The 17,465-nt window shown below is 40.2% G+C and overlaps 1 protein-coding gene across 1 annotated transcript; it reads left to right on the top strand.

Annotated features, from left to right (window-relative positions):
- The first annotated feature begins 8,220 nt into the window (after window positions 1-8,220).
- On the top strand, window positions 8,221-16,982 carry LOC129667212 (uncharacterized protein C2orf78 homolog). The gene is made up of 3 exons (XM_055594707.1): window positions 8,221-8,227; window positions 13,203-13,958; window positions 15,097-16,982. Exons 1-3 carry the CDS (start codon window positions 8,221-8,223, stop codon window positions 16,980-16,982), a joined length of 2,649 nt encoding a protein of 882 aa, XP_055450682.1.
- Window positions 16,983-17,465: the final 483 nt, after the last annotated feature.

Below are 17,465 nucleotides of genomic sequence, written 5' to 3'. Positions count from 1 at the left end.
TTGATCCACCAGTCTGTTTCTATTCCAGTACCATGCAGTTTTTATTGCTGTTGCTCTATAGGACAGTTTGAGATAAGGGTTGGGAAAAAAGATATTTTATTGTGGATTGTTTTATCTATTCTGCATTTTCTTTTTGTTTTTCCATATGAAGTTGAGAATTGTTCTTTTAAGGTCTGTAAAGAATTGTGTTGGTATCTTGATGGGGATTGCTTTTGGTAGGATGGCAATTTTTACTAATCCTACCAATCCATGAGCATGGTAGGTCTTTCCATTTTCTGATATCTTCTTCAATTTCTTTCTTCAAGGACTTGAAGGTTTTTTTCATACAAGTCTTTCACTTGCTTGATTAGAATTGCACTGAAATACTTTGGGTTTGTGTGGGGGTAGGGTGGGGGATCTATTATGAAGGGTATTGTTTCCCTAATTTCTTTCTTGGCCAATTTTTCTTTTGTATACAGGAGAGCTACTGATTTTTTTTTAGCTAATTTTATACCCAGCCACTTTGCTGAAGGTGTTTATCAGCTTTAGGAGTTCCCTGGTAGAATTTGGGGGGTCACTCATGTATACTATTATATTTGCAAATAGTGATACTTTGACTTTTTCTTTTCTTATTTGTTTTTTATTAATTTTTATATTAATTAGTTTATTCACTTTGCATCCCAGCTGTAGCTCCCTCCTTCATTCCTTCCCAATCCTACCCTCCCTCCCTCTTCTCCTCCCTGCCCCTTTCTAAGTGCACTGATAGGGGAGGTCCTCCTTCCCTTCCATCTGACCTTAGCTTATCAGGTCTCAATAGAACTGCCTGCAATGTCTTCCTCTGTGGCCTAGCAGGACTGCTCCTCCCTCGAGTGGGGGAGGTCAAATAGCCCACCACTGAGTTCATGTCAGAGACAGTCCCTGTTCTCCTTACTAGGGAAAACCCACTTGAATGCTAAGCTGCCATGGGCTACCTCTGAGCAGCGGTTCTAGGTTATATCCATTCATGGTCCTTGGTTGGAGAATCAGATTCAGAAAAGATCCCTGGGCCCAGCTGTATTTGAGCCTTGTTGAGCTACTGTCCTCTCCAGGTCTTACTAACTCCCCCTTCTTTCATATGATTCCCTGCGCTCTGCCCAAGGTTTGGTTATGAGTCTCAGCATCTGCTTTAATACACTGCTAGGTAGAGTCTTTCAGAGGCCCTCTATGGTAGGCTCCTGCCTTGTTTCTTGTTGAATTCCCTTGATCTCCTTTAGTTATCTTATTGCTCTAACTACAACTTCAAGTACTATGTTGAAGAGATATGGAGAAAACAGTCAGACTTGCCTTGTCCTGATTTCAGTGGGATTGATTTAAGTTTCTCTTCATTTAGTTTGATGTTGGCTATAGGCTTGCTGTATATTGCCTTTACTATATTTAGGTATATGACTTGTATCCCTGATCTCTCTAAGACTTTAAACATAAACGGGTATTTGATTTCATCAAATGCTTTTTCAGCATCTAAAAGAGATGAACATGTGAGTTTTCTTCTTTCAGTTTGTTTATGTGTTGGATCACATTGATGGATTTCCGTATATTGAACCACCCCTGCATGCCTGAGATGAAGCCTACTTCATAGTGGATGATATCTTTGAAGTGTCCTTGGATTCAGTTTGTGAGTATTTTATTAAGTATTCTTGCATCAATGTTCATAAGGGAAATTATCTGAAATTCTCTTTCTTTGTTGGGTCTTTGTAAGGTTTCGGTATCAAAGTGACTGTGACTTTATAGAATGAGTTTGGCAAAGTTCCTTATGCTTCTATTTTGCAGAATAGTTTGAAGTGTATTGGTATTAATTCTTCTTTTGAAAGTCTAGTAGAATTCTGGCCCTGATTTTTTTTTTTTTTTTTTTGGCATGGGAGACTTTTGAAGACTGTTTCTATTTCCTTGGGGGATATAGGATTATTTAATTTATTTATCTGATTCTTTATTCAGCTTTGATAAGTGGAATTTATCAAGAAAATTGTCCATTTCAAATTTTGTAGCATATAGGATTTTGTAGTAAGACCTAATGATTGCTTGGATTTCCTCGGTGTCTGTAGTTATGTTCCCCTTTTCATTTCTGAAGTGTTGATTTGGATAGTTTCTTTCTGCCTTTTAGTTAGTTTGGCTAAGGGTTTGTCTATCTTGTTGATTTTCTCAAAGAACCAGATCTTGGTTTCATTGATTCTTTTAATTGTTCTTTTTGTTTCAAGTTTATTGATTTCAGCCCTGAGTTTGAGTATTTCCAGCTATCTATAACTCTTGAATGTGTCTGCTTCCTTTTTTTCTAGGGCTTTCAGTTGAACCATTAAGTTGCTTGTATGAGATGCTCCAAATTTCTTTATGAAGGTACTTTGTGCTAAGAACTTTCCTCTTAGCATTGCTTTCATTGTGTCCCATAAGTTTTGGTATGTTGTGACTTCATTTTCATTGAATTCTAGGAAGTCTTTAATTTCATTCTTTATTTCTTCCCTGACCCAGTTGACATTGAGTATAGAGTTGTTCAATTTCCATGCATGTGTATGCTTTTTGCTATTTCTGTAGTTGTTGAGGTCCAGCTTTAGCCCATAGTGGTCTGATAGGATACAAGGGATTATTTCAATCTTCTTGTATCTGTTGGGGCTTGATTTGTGACCATTTATATGGTCAGTTTTGGAAAAGGTTTTGTGAGGTACTGAGAAGAAGGTAAATTCTTTTGGGTTTGGGTGAAAAGTTCTGTAGCTGTCTGTGGTAGTTGCTGATATCTGCTGCCTCTCTGTTGACACTGTCCAATGCTAACCATCCCCAGGACCACAGGCAGAGCTGATGCCCAGGAATTGGTGTATGGAGGTCACGGAACAGCCCTCACCTTTGCTAATAGTCTCCAATGGCAACTGTCCCTAGAACTGCAGGCTGAGCCATCTTCATAAAACTATTGTCCAAAGGGCTCTGGGCAGACCTCACCTTTGCTGGCAGTCTCCAATTGCTGCTGTCCCTGGGACAACAGACAGAGCTAGTGCCCTGGAATTGGCACTTCTTTTCCATCTATAAGGTAATGTCCAACAGCACCTGGAATTCCTCCTTATGCAAATGAGGAATCCTCAAGCACCCAGGCCCAGCCAATGGTGTACTCTCAACCCTATACTTCCTACTCACGTCAAAGGTTTAAATAGCCTTAATTCCCCATCAACCACTGAATTAAATGAGCTTTCACACTGAAGCTGTCACCATACAACTCATTTCTCCAGCACTCAACTGTGACCAAGATCCTGAACTGCACACACCCAGGCCCCACTAAGCTCCCCTTTCTCTAGTCCAGCTGGGTACACAAGAGGCTAGGATACTCTGACAGGGAAGCAGACATGGTGGCACAAACAAACCTGATATATTTTTACAGAACATTTCGCCCAAACATAAAGGTATGTATCTTCTTCTCTGTACCTCATTGAACTTTCTCCAAACTTGACCACATACTCTGACTCAAAGCAAGATCCAACAGACACAATAACATTGAATTCCATGCATACTGACCACCACAGATTAAAGCTAGATATAAACAACAACAGAAACAAAAGAGCTTAAAAACTCATTGAACCTGAACAACAGCCTACTGAATGAAAAAAAAAAAAAAACATCAAAATAGGAAGAAAGAAACAAACTAACTAACTAAGGACTTACTAGGACTCAAAGAAAATGAATAAGGAGCATTCCCAAACTTGTGGGGCACCTATGTAGAGAAACTGGAGAGATCTTCTACTACCAACATAACAACAAACCTGAAAGCTCTAGAACAAAAAGAAGTAATCAGATTACATCAAAGAGGGATAGACTGTAAGAAATAATCATGTTCAGGGCTGAGATTCATGAAATAAAAAACAAAGAAAACAAAACAAGACTCAATGAATCCAAAAGTAAGTTCTTTGAGAAAATCAACAAGATAGACAAACCCTTATGCAAACTAAATAAAACACAGAGAGAAAATATTCAAACTCACAAAATCAGTGAGGGGAGGAAAGTGGACATAAAAAAGACACTGAGGAAGTCCAGAGTATCATGAGAACATACTTAAAATCCTGTCCTTCACCAAATTGTAAAATTTTAGAGAAATGGATCATTTTCTTTCTACCTAAGATATATCAAGAGTACATAAACAAATGGAATAAACCTACAATCACTCATGAAATGTTTTCATTTATTTATTAAAACTCTACCAAAACTGCCAAGGGCCAGATAGTTTTAGCACAGAATTCAACCAGATTATTAATGAAGAGTTAATTCTAATAACTCCTCAAATTATTGCAGAAAGAGGAGACATTGTCCAAATAATTTTATGAGGCCAGAGTTACCCAGACACCCAAACAAATCAAAACTCAGCAAAGAAAAAGAATTATACACTAATTTTTCTTATGAACATGGGTGTTAAAATATGCAATAAAATACTTGCAAAATGAAAATTTTAAATGCAACCAAAACATCAGCCATTACCATTGAGTAGGCTTCACCCCAGAGTTCCAGGGATGCTTCAATATATGAAAACCAGTAAATCTAATCCATCATATGAACAAAATGAAAGAAAATTTAACCACAGGATCATCTCATTTGATGCAGAAAAGGCCTTTGACAAAATCCAACTCCTCTTCTTGATAAAAATAAATCTCCCCTAGAGAATTAGGAATACATAGTATATATCTCAACATAACAAAGGTAGGTTATGGCAAGCCTATAGCGAACATCCAATTGAATAGAGAGAACTTCAATGCAATTCCAATAATTTCTGGAACAAGACAGAGTTTCCTACTCCATATTCAATATAGAACTTGAACTTGTAGCTAGAACAAAATGACAACTAAAGGCGATCAAGTAGATACAACTAGGAAAAGAAGATATCAATATATCATTATTTGAAGATGACATGATAGTATCTATAAGTGACCAAGGAAATCCTATAGCTAAAAAAGACTTTTGGCACAGGAGCTGGAAAAAGGGTTAACTAAGAAAAATCAGTATACCTCGCATATACCACTGATAAACAGAGATAGAAATTAGGGAAACAACACTTTTCACAATAGCCTCAAATAAAATAAAATATCTTAGGGTAATATTAACCAAGCAAGTGAAAGGCTTATATGACTAAAACTTAAAGTTTCTGAAAAATATATCAGAAGATGGAAAGATCTCCGTGCTCATGAACCAAAACAATTAACACAGTAAAAAGGGCCATCATACAATCTACAGATTCATGGCAATCTCCATGAAAATTTCAACATTTGTTACAGATATTGGAATGACAATTCTCAACTTCATATGGAAACACACACACACCACAGAATATGTAAGACAATCCTTAACAATAAAAGAAATGCTGGAGGTCTGAGCATATCTGATATCAACTGGTACTATAGAGCTAGAGTAATAAATTCTGCATGACGTTGGCATAAAAATAAGCACGTTGATCAATAGAATCAAACTAAAGAGCCAGACATAAATCCACACATATATAGACACCCGATTTTGATAAAGAATATACACACTAGGCAGGGAGAGACACCATCATCAACAAATGGTGCTGGTCAAAATGGACACCTGCATGTAGAAGAATGCATAATAGATCCATACCTTCTACCATGCACAAAATAAGTCCAAGTGGATCACAGACCTTAACTTAAAAACAGATATGACACATTGTAACTGACAGAAGAAAAGCTGAGGAATATCATTTATTGCATTGTCACTGGAGATGATGTACTGAAAACACCTATTGCGTGACTGTGTGCTCATTAACATCAACAATTCTTTAATGTCACCTCATAAAACTAAAAAGCTTCTCTAAGGCAAAGGACACCTTCAGCTGTACAAACCTGCAGTCTACAGAATTGGAAAAGAATTTTACTGACTCCACATCCAATAGAGAATTAAATTTCAAAATATATAAAGAACTCAAGAAACTAGAATTCGAAAGGCCACATCATCCAACTTCAAATGATATACAGATCTGAAGACAATTATCAATAGATGAAACCCAAATGGCTAAGAAACACTTAAATGTTCAACATCCTTAACTATCAGAGAAATGCAAATCAACACAATATTGAGATTCAATCTTCCACCTGTCAGAATGGCTAAGATCAATAACATGAGTGACAGATCATGCTGGTGAGGATGTAGAACAAGGGGAATATTCCTCCATTGCTAGTGTGAGTGCATCCTTCCACATATTGAAATCACAGAAAGCTGAACTTGATCTACCTCCAGATCCACATATACCACTCTTAGGCATATACCCAAAGAATGCTTCATTCTGCAATAAGAATACTTGCTCAACTATGTTTTTTTTTTTTGCTTTAGTCATAATAGCCAAAAACTAGATATACCTCTACAGAAAACAGATAAACAGTGTGCTCCCTTTACACATGGAGTCATACTAAGCTATTACAAACAATCACATTATAAAATTTACAGACAAATGCATAGAACTATTAAAAATCATACTGAGGTGGACATGCAGACCCATGCTACAGTACTAGTTCATTGTGAAAGCTCCTGTTGAAAGCTCTTACTCTTATACCATATATGATTTCTAGAAGACAGCTTAAGTGGTTCTAGGGCCATTTGTAATAGACTAATGAACGTTGTCATATTAGTTAGTGTTTTGCGTGGCAGATAGAATAAAAAATGTGTATGAATGCATGCTAGTCCCATGCCAACACCATAGTCTATGAACCTACCAGTGAGTGACAGCATGGGTAGATACAACACAAATTAAAATGACAAAGTGCCACACATATTCTCTGTGAAAAAATACATTGTGATCAGAAAAGGGTTGCTCATTTCATCACAAATAAACCAAAGTAACGTTGCTTTTTCATGTAATCCAGCAACATGTAACACAAAATGCCTTCTTTCTTTCTGCAACTATTCCACTCACTCTCTAGTTGGCCTGAGCTGAGACCCAAGCATGACAGAGAACGCTGTAATCCCAAGATTCTACAGAGGCTGTTGCAAGGAGGAAGAAGCTATAGTAACTGCTACATTTCTTTCATTTGGATACAAAGTGACAAGGCAGCCAGACTCATTGGTTCACAGCCATGATTCTATAAAAAGAGAGGCAGAGGCTTAATGTCTAGGTCTCTGAAGCCAGAGGGAAATTCATAGTGAGTTCCAAAACAACATGAGCTACAGACACAAACCAATCTCAGAAAAACAACAGAAAAGGAGAGAAAACATCCAGAAGAGTATGGGCAGGAGAACAGCAACAAAAGGGTGAAAGAGAAACTTGCAGCCAGCTTCCCGTTCATTCGCTCTGCTGTTTGCATATAAGGACAGAACCTATTTAACAAGCATGTGCAAGATGAAAAGAGGACCATGTCTTCTGGTTGTTCACAGTGATATCACCCACTAATGTAAACATGCACAACCAAGATGGTTCATGAATCAAAGCCTACAAAGGAGGGATGAAAACAGAGAAGAGAGATGTAAATCCAACCTAGGCCAGCAACAGCCTAAAGGAATCCTTAATGAAAAACCTAAAGAGAAGAATCTTGGAGTTCATCAACCCCTATAAGGTGCTTTCAATGCACTCAGCCCTGCCCTTCAACAGTCACAAAAGAACCTTTTGTTCTCTTCCTTAGGTCATGGACAGAGGCTGACAGCTCAAAAGTCAGATCAACTGTTAACAGTTTCTCAACTGAGTTGCCTCAACCTACATGTCCCTCTCCTTCCTGCCCAAGGCTAGTCTCCATATGTACACTGTGTGCAGATGGGATACATTCTGTTGGGATATGACACACCATAGCACATTATAAACAGCTTCATCAAGGAGCCTTGTAAGAACCATGCCACCAAATCCTAAACTCAAAGTCATGGTATGAGAGACTGCTATGCCAAGATCACCACCTTTCAACCAGCCCACACCTCAGCCTTCATGGCTGCTGTTAGTCTTTGAGCATCTTCTCCAACCAATCCTGTCTTTTAGCTCAGAACCTGATCATCCCATTGGCTACTGCCTGATTTACGACATCATTTTCCCTTGCAACCTACCAGCACCTGGTAGAATCTTGGGGTTTCCATGGTAATGCCTGTAAACAAATTAGGATACACAGGTCACATGTGACCAGTGACCAGTTGAGTGCTCCATGATACTGGACACTCAGGCGGTATTGGTCAGCTGATCAGAAAAAGACAACATTTTATCCTGCTCCACCGTAACGTGGATTACTGTTACTCCACCCCAGCCCTACCCGGACCATGTCAGGTAAGAAAAAGAATCTTTAAAATGTTTGTGTGGTCACATCTTTCAGTATTTTTTCAATATCTGCTTAATCAATGAAATAATATGGAAACTAAAGATAGAGTTATCTGGAGCTGAGTGTCACATTTTGCTTGGGTTCTTAATAAGGTGACTTTGGACAGACAGTTTTCGCTCAAGTGTAACTTTATCAACCTCAGTGAGATTGTACTATTGCATCTTAAGAGGCAAGTAAACAGGGCAGAAATCAGACCCTTCTTCAGGGTGTGATATTCAAAAGAAATAAAAAGAGGTCTAGTACTTCGAAATACCATGACTGTGGTGGTCTCCCCCCGCTACTGCTTCCCCATTACTATTTCAAATTCAGTGCTGTTCTAATGTATCATTGACGCCAGGTGTGTTGGCAAACCTGTAATCACAGCATGTAGCAGTTAAAGACAGGAATATCAGATCAAATCTACTGAGGGCTACACTGGCTCTGTCTTGACACAAACAAGATTTAAAAAAAAAAATGAGTGACTGCCATTTTCTAGAGTACTCAATCTATCTTAGATATAAGAGAATCTAGGCTAGACCAAAAAGGCAGTTATTTGAAAGAACTACTGTGGCTGTTACATGAAAGACAGGCCTACAGGAACTGGGCTGAGAAAAAAAATCAAAGTATAAAGATAGGAGGGTAGAAAATAAATGTTGAGAAATTTCAGTCCTGTTTGGAACAGTCTAAAATGCTGGACCAGTTGAGTAGCTTTCTTCAAAGATCTCTTAGAAGCAGGCTTTCATGAGAAACAGCAGTTGAAGAACTTGAGCCTGGAACAAGCAGAATGCTGGAACTGGAAGATTTTGGAACAGATGTGTCAACGTCTCAGCATGCTGGAAGAATGAATCCTGTCAGGTTTGATCTACCATCCCCGGTTGGCATTCATTTGTTCTAAAAACATATGCTTTCTCACAAGCATTATACGTCCTAAAATCGTAAATGTATGAGACGTGCAGGATTCCCAGATCAATTAAGGATGGTTTTCTGTTTTTAGTATGAGCAGAAGAAAGGCATTTTTTTTTCATAAGCCAGTCTGAGTAGTAAACCAAACTGTAAACCAATTTTATCTATGTCATTTTAAAAAATGGCATAATAAAATTTGAGGATATTAGCCACACATTGTTGAAGTTCTGACTAGAGACATTTTTATGTTTCAGTCAGTTTCAGAGTTGTTCCCATGTGAAGGGATCAGCAATTTATGTTACCTCTTCTGTTTAGTCTTCTTGATTTCTTTTCTTGTCTGTGGCTAAGATTTTCGGGTGGTCTTCTCTGTCATTCCTGATTTTTATTAGTTTTGAGGAAACCCATAATTTCTCTTCTCCTATATGAACATACGCAAAACCCCTTCACCAGCGTGGCACATTCCCCGCTCTCCACTTTGGAATTAGGACCTTTATATGCTGCTCTAATTCAGCAGTCCTTTCTAAATGCCACTGTATCTTAGCAGGTGTGCTACTTATCTCATTTAAACATTTTAAAATTGATAAATCATTATTTAATCTATTTGGGGGAGTTATTATATTCCCCTTCTGTTTTATCACCATCTTTTTAAAATTACTGTTAGATATTTTCATAACTGCTTGACCTATAGGATTTTGAGTTATAGCTAAAACAGGTGTCATGTCACAATGTCTAAAATATTGTTGTATTCCAATGGTTATACTTGCTGAAGCACCATCAGCCCATCTCCAAAACATTCACCATCTCTAACAAATGTGGAACCTTAGGATCATGCTCTCCAGAATTTAAGGCAAAAGCCCACGGGAATTCTGAATATGAATTTATGGCATGGTGAATATATCTCAGTTCTCCAAAATGGAGCACACCAGCCACTGTATGATCCTGTTCCAAGACAACACTAGACACTAGGGATCTGCATTTCTACTGTAGCACATGGACCTTCAGCTAGTAATTGAACCTTTACAGTACACATTCAATATCCAGTGTGACCAAGTTAGCCTATAGCTGAAGAGTGTCTCTCCAGCCTCTCAACGGGCTGTCATCTCACAATATCTTCAAATCTTTGTGGATTTTTCTCACCTGGAACTATCTCTTTTTGTGTTGTTGTAAGTTGCAGATTGGATTTCTCTGAAGGCTCTCTATTGTTATTCAAAGAATCTCCAACCTCTGTTCTATGGCCTTTAATTTAGCATCAATTTTCTCAGTCTCTTCATTCTCCAAGTCTCTCTTATCTTCATCTCTCCCAAAGAGGATATATAAAACTGAAATTGTCACTGAAAAAAATCATTTGTATGTTAAGAGAAACAAACTCAAATGGTATCCAGAAGCACTTTGTCATTGTGTCTTCCTCCATTTTCAGCATTGAAAATAATCTTTAATCTCTAAATCTCTTCCTAAGGACTTTACTTTCTTAGACCCAGCTTCCCTTCTAGATCAGTTTAGATGCTTGAGGCTTCTCAGTCTGTCTCTGGCTCTTGCTTCCAGGGAGAGATTTTTTTTCTGCCTCCCTCACTAGATCCCGACCCCTTCCTCACTCTGGTAAGTTATTGAGTCCACAAATGTTTGCTTCTCAGACCAGCAAGAACCCTTTCTCCTAGGTATTTAGCTTCCTGTCTTTGGAAAGCCTGGCTTTGAGAAGCTTGCTTATTCAATATTCCTCTAGAGAGAATTCTCTGTTTATCTCTGTACCCCATTGTTTAATTGGATAACTTCATTTGTTGCTATTTAACTTCTTGAGTTCTTTATATATTCTGGATATTAGCCCTCTATCAGATATAGGGTTGGTGAAGATCCTTTCCCAGTCTATAGGCTGTCGTTTTGTTCTGATGACAGTGTCCTTTGCTTTATAGAAGCTTTTCAGTTTCATGAGATCCCATTTATTCACGGTTGATCTGAGAGCCTGTGCTGTTGGTGTTCTGTTCAGGAAGTTGTCTTCTGTGCCAATGAGTTCAAGGCTCTTCCCCACTTTTTCTTCTAACAGATTTAGTGTGTCTGGTTTTATGTTGAGGTCTTTGATCCACTTGGACTTTAGTTTTGCACAGAGTGATAAATATGTATCTATTTGAATTTTTCTACATGTAGAGCAGCACCACTTGTTGAAGATGCTATTTTTTTTTCCATTGTATGGTTTTCGCTTCTTTGTCAAAAATCAAGTATCCGTAGGTGTATGGGTTTATTTCTGGGTCTTCTATTCGATTCCATTGATCCACCATTCTGTTTCTATGCCAGTACTATGAAGTTTTTATTACTATTGCTCTATAGTACAGCTTGAGATCAGGGATGGAGATACCTCCAGACGATCTGTTATTGTACAGGATCTTTTTGGCAATTCTGAGTTTTTTGTTTTACCATATGAAGTTGAGAATTGTTCTTTCAAGTTCTGTAAAGAATTGTGTTGGTATTTTGATGGGAATTGCATTGAATCTGTAGATTGCTTTTGGCAGGATGGACATTTTTACTAGGTTAATCCTACTGATCCATGAGCATGGAAGATCTTTCCATCTTCTGATACCTTCAATTTCTTTCTTTAGAGACTTGAAGTTTTTTTCACACAGGTCTTTCACTTGCTTGTTAAAGAGCCACTTTTTTATCTACCTAAAGGAACTGCCTCTCTGGCATTTGTATGTATCATTTTTTGTTTTTCTTCAGCCTGCTGGAGGTCTTGCTACCCTGCAGGGGTCTCCTAGTTTAGGAACTGCCCTTGCTCTGTTTTTAAGAAACAGAACTAAGAAACTGCTCTATAGTTTTATTTTCTATATAAGTTCTCACTATATAACTGTAAATTCTGCCTGACATTAGTATACCATTTATTGATGATTATTAATATTTAATACTGATTTATCTTGTAAACAGCAATTAAACCAGCTGTATACCCAAATCACCACACAGAGACTAGGATTTATTTAATTAACCTAAAGCACAATGCTGGGCAATAATTACTGCATCCTAAACCTCCAAGCCCATATAGCTTCCTCTGATTCAGATTTCCCACATTATACTTGCTTTTGAGTCATATATTAGGTCCGGTTCATTTCTCCTGATGTTTCCTGGTCCTCTCCTCTTGGATCTCTCCTCCCACTCCTTCTTTCTCCTCCCCTCCAGACCAGTATGTGCCATCCTATTTCTCTCCATTGCTCAGCAGTGGCTGCGTGTTTTTATTGGCAATACAGAGAACAAATGGTAGCATGTTTACACAAACTTGAAACATCACAATGCAATGTCCAAATTGAAACCAGCTAGTAGGATAGAGAAATCAGCATTTGAATGAACAGGAGTAAATTGTATACATTTCACAAGAACATTGTACCAACACACGTGTTTAAGAGTTCCACTTAAATGATAAGAGATCATGAATAATAAAAGCAGTGGGAAGGTTGCAGGAGGAGATAGAATGGGGAACAGATAGTTAGGTAAACACAGTATTCTCATATGAAATCACTAATACATCACTTTTAATGAACAAAAACAGTAAAGACAAGCCTAGTGGTGCTAGCAGATACCTATGATAACAGCATTCTGGATTTGAAGGCCAGTGGTATCTAAGTTGAGAGACTCTGTCTTTTTACATAGAGTAAGATCTGCACACTGCATGGCAAATTCAGAGGCATGAGTAGCTGTCTAAGCCTCTCACACCTCTAAACATTTCTCTTCCAGTACACAGTTATGATGAAATATCACAGCAGGTGTAAGAGCAAGGCAAATCAGGGCAAAGAAGGACGGTATCTAGATTGGAGCAAAGGCTTAACTAAATCACCTAGGAATCCCAAGCCCACCCAAGAAGAAGCGTGTCAAATGAGTGTCGTGTCATCCCATACAGTAACAAAAAAAAAAAAAAATCCATCTGAACACATCATTGAGATGTTGAGGGAACTTCAGTCTTAGAGTCTCCCAGACAGAGCAAACTGGAAATAGCACTATACACCCCACAGGAAGATAGAAAACATCAGTCTCATCATTTTCCCACTGTTCTCTTGCTTCCTACAGAAAATTTCCAAACCATACCTTTCTTTGGGACTGAAAGCGCTCTTCAGCCATCTCTGCCTGTGCTGAGCAACTCCAGACCCTCGGCAGGAAGGGAGGGCAACTTCCCCAGGGTCTCCACCCCAGCTTGTAGTTCAGCAGGGCTCCTGCCATCAGTCTCCAACACTTCTCTCCAGCCAATCATGAGCAGTGCCTGCCTTTACCAACATGCTGGCACAACCATGCTGACAGTGCTGAGTGACCAGAGCCAGATCTCTACCTCAGCACTCTCCTATCCAGGTGCTTTCACATGGGATCTCACAGGAAGCAAAGATAGGAGGGCAGCTGCACTCCAGGACTTCACTGTGACCATCACTGACCAAGACACCACACTATCTTCACTGTCTGTGACAGCTGGGCATGAGGAAATTTTAGATTCCAATGCCATAATCCCTTTCTGTCCGACACTGTCTGCCAGTTTTGTCCATGCCATACTACCACAGATGACAATTCAAGGATATGGCATGGTGCCTTCCTATCAGGAGGGCAGCCAGGTCTACAACCATAGCTGCCTGGACCCTCTGACACCTGGAGAACTCGAGCAGGGCCTGCAGACCTGCTGTTCTGTGTCCTACCCTGAAAGTCAGGCCTTTGCCCTGCAACCAGACACTGAGATGGTGCTAAAGGAGATTCAGCAAATGAATGTCCAAATACCACTCTTCACCTCTGCCTTCTCCTATTCTGCATCTGCTCAAACCCTGCCAGACACAAGTCTTCAAGGTGAGTAAAGAGCCAGGAAGGGAAGGAGTGGGATTAGCACTCCATGGAAACTCAGCTGTACATTTCAGTAGTACATGCCACAAAGAGGGAGCACATGAGTCCTTACAGGTTAGTCCAGCTCTGGTTTCCATCACCATCATCAGACTCTATAATGAGAGAGAATGCACAGCCATAGCATGTGGTATCCATCCCACATTAAGAGATGCCCATGGAGCTCATGCCATTACCAAGCTAAGCAATCCCACGCACTAACCTAACTACAATCATCTCCTTTCTCATATATGGCTCGGGGCTTTAGAAGATACCAAGGACTTTTTGTTTTCGATAACAAATAGATTTTCTATGAGTTGAAATCCTCTTCCAGAGCAGTGCAGCTCAAATGTGCCCCGAAAGAAGTATTCCACACAGATTCCAAGCACATTTCATGGCATTCTCTTACACCTAAAATTGGAGAGATCGAATTAGATGCAGCCCATGTACCATAGCTACATTGGCCAAAGCTGCTGCTGCTTTTTTCTTTTGCTGGGGTACATCGGGTGTTCCAAGACCAAGATAATTAAGACATATTCTCTAATAGTGTCACACCCAAGCCCAGATATTACAACTTCATAAATCAATTTTCATATCACTTAAAAGGAGTCTGTGAAACACAGGTCTGGAGGAAAGCCTCAGTTTTTCAAAAGCTTGCCTCTCAGCAGTGCCTAACCGGGTTTGAACACCAAAACCCACATAAAAGGACAGGCTTCTGGGGGCATCTGAGTAATGACATAAAAGAAGTTGGCAGTCAGGTAACATGCCTAATAGCAAAGTTCCAAGGAATTGAGTGTCACTGTATCAAAGAAAAGGGGCAAGGAAAGTGAGAAGCACACATCAAGGGAATTCTGCAACCTACCGGTGATGGGTATGCACACACAACACAAACACAAAGGAACACAAAAGCATGAGGAAACATGACATGGCATGGTCACCAGCATGGGAGCAGTCACCACCTGTCTGTGAACAGAGGTGCTGTCCCCATTGTTAAAGCAGACCTAATAGGAATGCCTTCCACACAGCTGCACACAGCACCTGAGTGAATGAAAGGGGAAGCAGGCATCTCACATACCAGACATTGACTTCTTCCTTGACTCTTTTTCAGGAGTAGAAATGGAGACAACCCTGGGATTGTTACCTTCAGACCAGACACTCTCTCTGCTGCAGAGTCCAGAACTGTCCAACACCTGCATGCTGATTCCCCAAATGAGAACATCTCCTGTCAATGGGGACAGGTCCTTAACAGCCCCCATCCACAGCCCTTCATATTTCCTGGCCTTGCCTCCAGTTCCAATCTTGGAACAAACAGAGAATAAAAACTTGGAGGACACTGAAGCTGAGCTTTCAATGCCTCTGGATGCCTGTAAGAGAACAAAAGTTAACCAAGACCCAGCACTGCTCCCTTTAGAACACCCTGACATGCAGCAGGCTCTGCACTGCTCTGATGCTGGGAGCTTAAGGAAGAAGCCTGCTTCTGACAATGCCAGCATAGGGGGCAGCAGCTTTGTTCTGGAAGAGCAACAGACAATGGACAGTTTGAAGATGTCCACCATCGACTTTGCAGACATCACTACCCTGGTTACAGGCATTCACCTTCCACAACTGTTCAACTCCCTCACCGACCTAGAACAATTCCAAGATCCCACAGCTACCAAATCCAAAATCTCCACAGTTATCAGGAGGGATCAGGCCCAGGACATCTCAGGAATTGTTAGTGAACCATCAGACAAGGCAAGGAAGAAAGACCATGAAGCCTCCGAGCTGCTTGATGGAGCTCCTCAAGCCAAAATCCAACGCTGGGACTTTGTGGAGGGAGAGGAGTCTGTGGGCAGTACTGTGTCCAGTGAAAGAGCTATTGACAACATGGCCAATAACATGGAGGGCAAAGCTGAGAGAGCAGCATCCAGGCCCAGGAGAGGCAGAGGACAGGAGCAAGATATAACCAAGTGGAGCAGGGAAAACAGCTCCAAGAAGACAGAAGAGCCTAAGCAGTCAAGGAACAGAGTCAAGACAGAAGAGGAATCCACCATGCCCAAGACCAAGAGGAAGAGGAATCCACCTGAGCTCAGCCACAACAGCTTTAAAAGGCCCCGAACCCACCTCGGCATGCACATGCTGGAGTCCGTGCAGGTCTTTCATCCACTGGGGAAGAAGAATGAGAGGAAAACTGGCACATGCTCCTCCCGGCCTCTGGGAATCTCCAGCAGCCACAAAGATCCAAGGCCAGGCCCACTCACCACAGCACTTCTGGACAGGCCACATGAGGGCCAGGGCCCTGAAAAAAATCTAGGCAAGGCTCAGAGAGCAGAGAGAAGTGCTCACAAGGGATTTCCAACTTCATCCCAACATGAGCTGCCCTCACCTGGGAAGGTCAAGTTAGTACCTCTGCCGTTCCCAACCCTGGACAAGCCTCAGGCCAGACCTATTTCTAGAAAGCCTCTCTCCCTGGCTTCACACAGGCCCACTACAGTTTACTCTGCACAGCCTCATTCTCACAGGGCTCAGCCTACCACACTCGGGCCATGCCAACCACCTCCTGCCAGCACATCTTTGATGGCCTCTGCCAAGGCAGCTCTGCCAAGTTCCACCAGTGGCACACAGTCTAATGTAACCAACCCGATCCAGTCTAGCACTGTGCCTCAGTCAGCTGCCTCAAGGCCTGCACCCTACAGAGCATCATCTCATACTTCACTCCAGAGGGAGCTTGTTTCTGCCAGAAACAAGGTGCTATCACCTCCCAAACCTCAAACCCAGTATCTGTTGCAGGACTTTAGCCACCAACCAATTCCATGGAGGAAAGTTGACATTACAGGGACAGTTATCTCACATCCCATCACAAAAGAGCAGAGGCCAGAGAGGGAGGCCATGAAGAGAAGGGCTCAGCTAGAGCGAGAGAATTTTGCCAAGTACACCTCCTCTGAGAAACTACAGCTTTTCCTTCAGAGGGAAAGAGAGGTGGAAATTTCTCAATATTATGGCTATGCAATGTAAGAGCAGGCCAGATCTTTGTAACACATTGCTTTTTAGCATGCATAAGGATAAATATAAACATTAATAGAGATGTATATATGAAATTTAAAGCATTATATGACTGTATAGAGACATAGATATGTAGATGAATATCCAGATTTTTGTGTTTATAGAAGTGAACCGACATATTTTCTCTACTATTTATAAATATTGGAAGACAAGTTCTTTAATCCATAGTGTATATATAAAGGCCTTTTTGTTTTGCTATAACTTTCATATTATTAAGTAATATATGTATATAAATATATCATATGTTATAATATTCTAATAATATTTATTTAATAGTAAAGCAATTCATCAAAATCTATAGGTGTAATAAAATTATTCTGACTTTTATTTTCATTTTACTAGTTAATGAACATAGTACATATTCCAGAGTTTATACTGTAAACTGAACACACTCAGTTACCACAGTTTCTCCCATTTTGAAGCTCCTACCTCAGC

This window comes from Psammomys obesus, unplaced genomic scaffold, assembly GCF_907164565.1.
Source record: "Psammomys obesus unplaced genomic scaffold, mPsaObe1.curated_primary_1811, whole genome shotgun sequence".
Classification (NCBI taxonomy): domain Eukaryota; kingdom Metazoa; phylum Chordata; class Mammalia; order Rodentia; family Muridae; genus Psammomys; species Psammomys obesus.
This window is presented reverse-complemented; position numbering and strand designations above follow the sequence as displayed.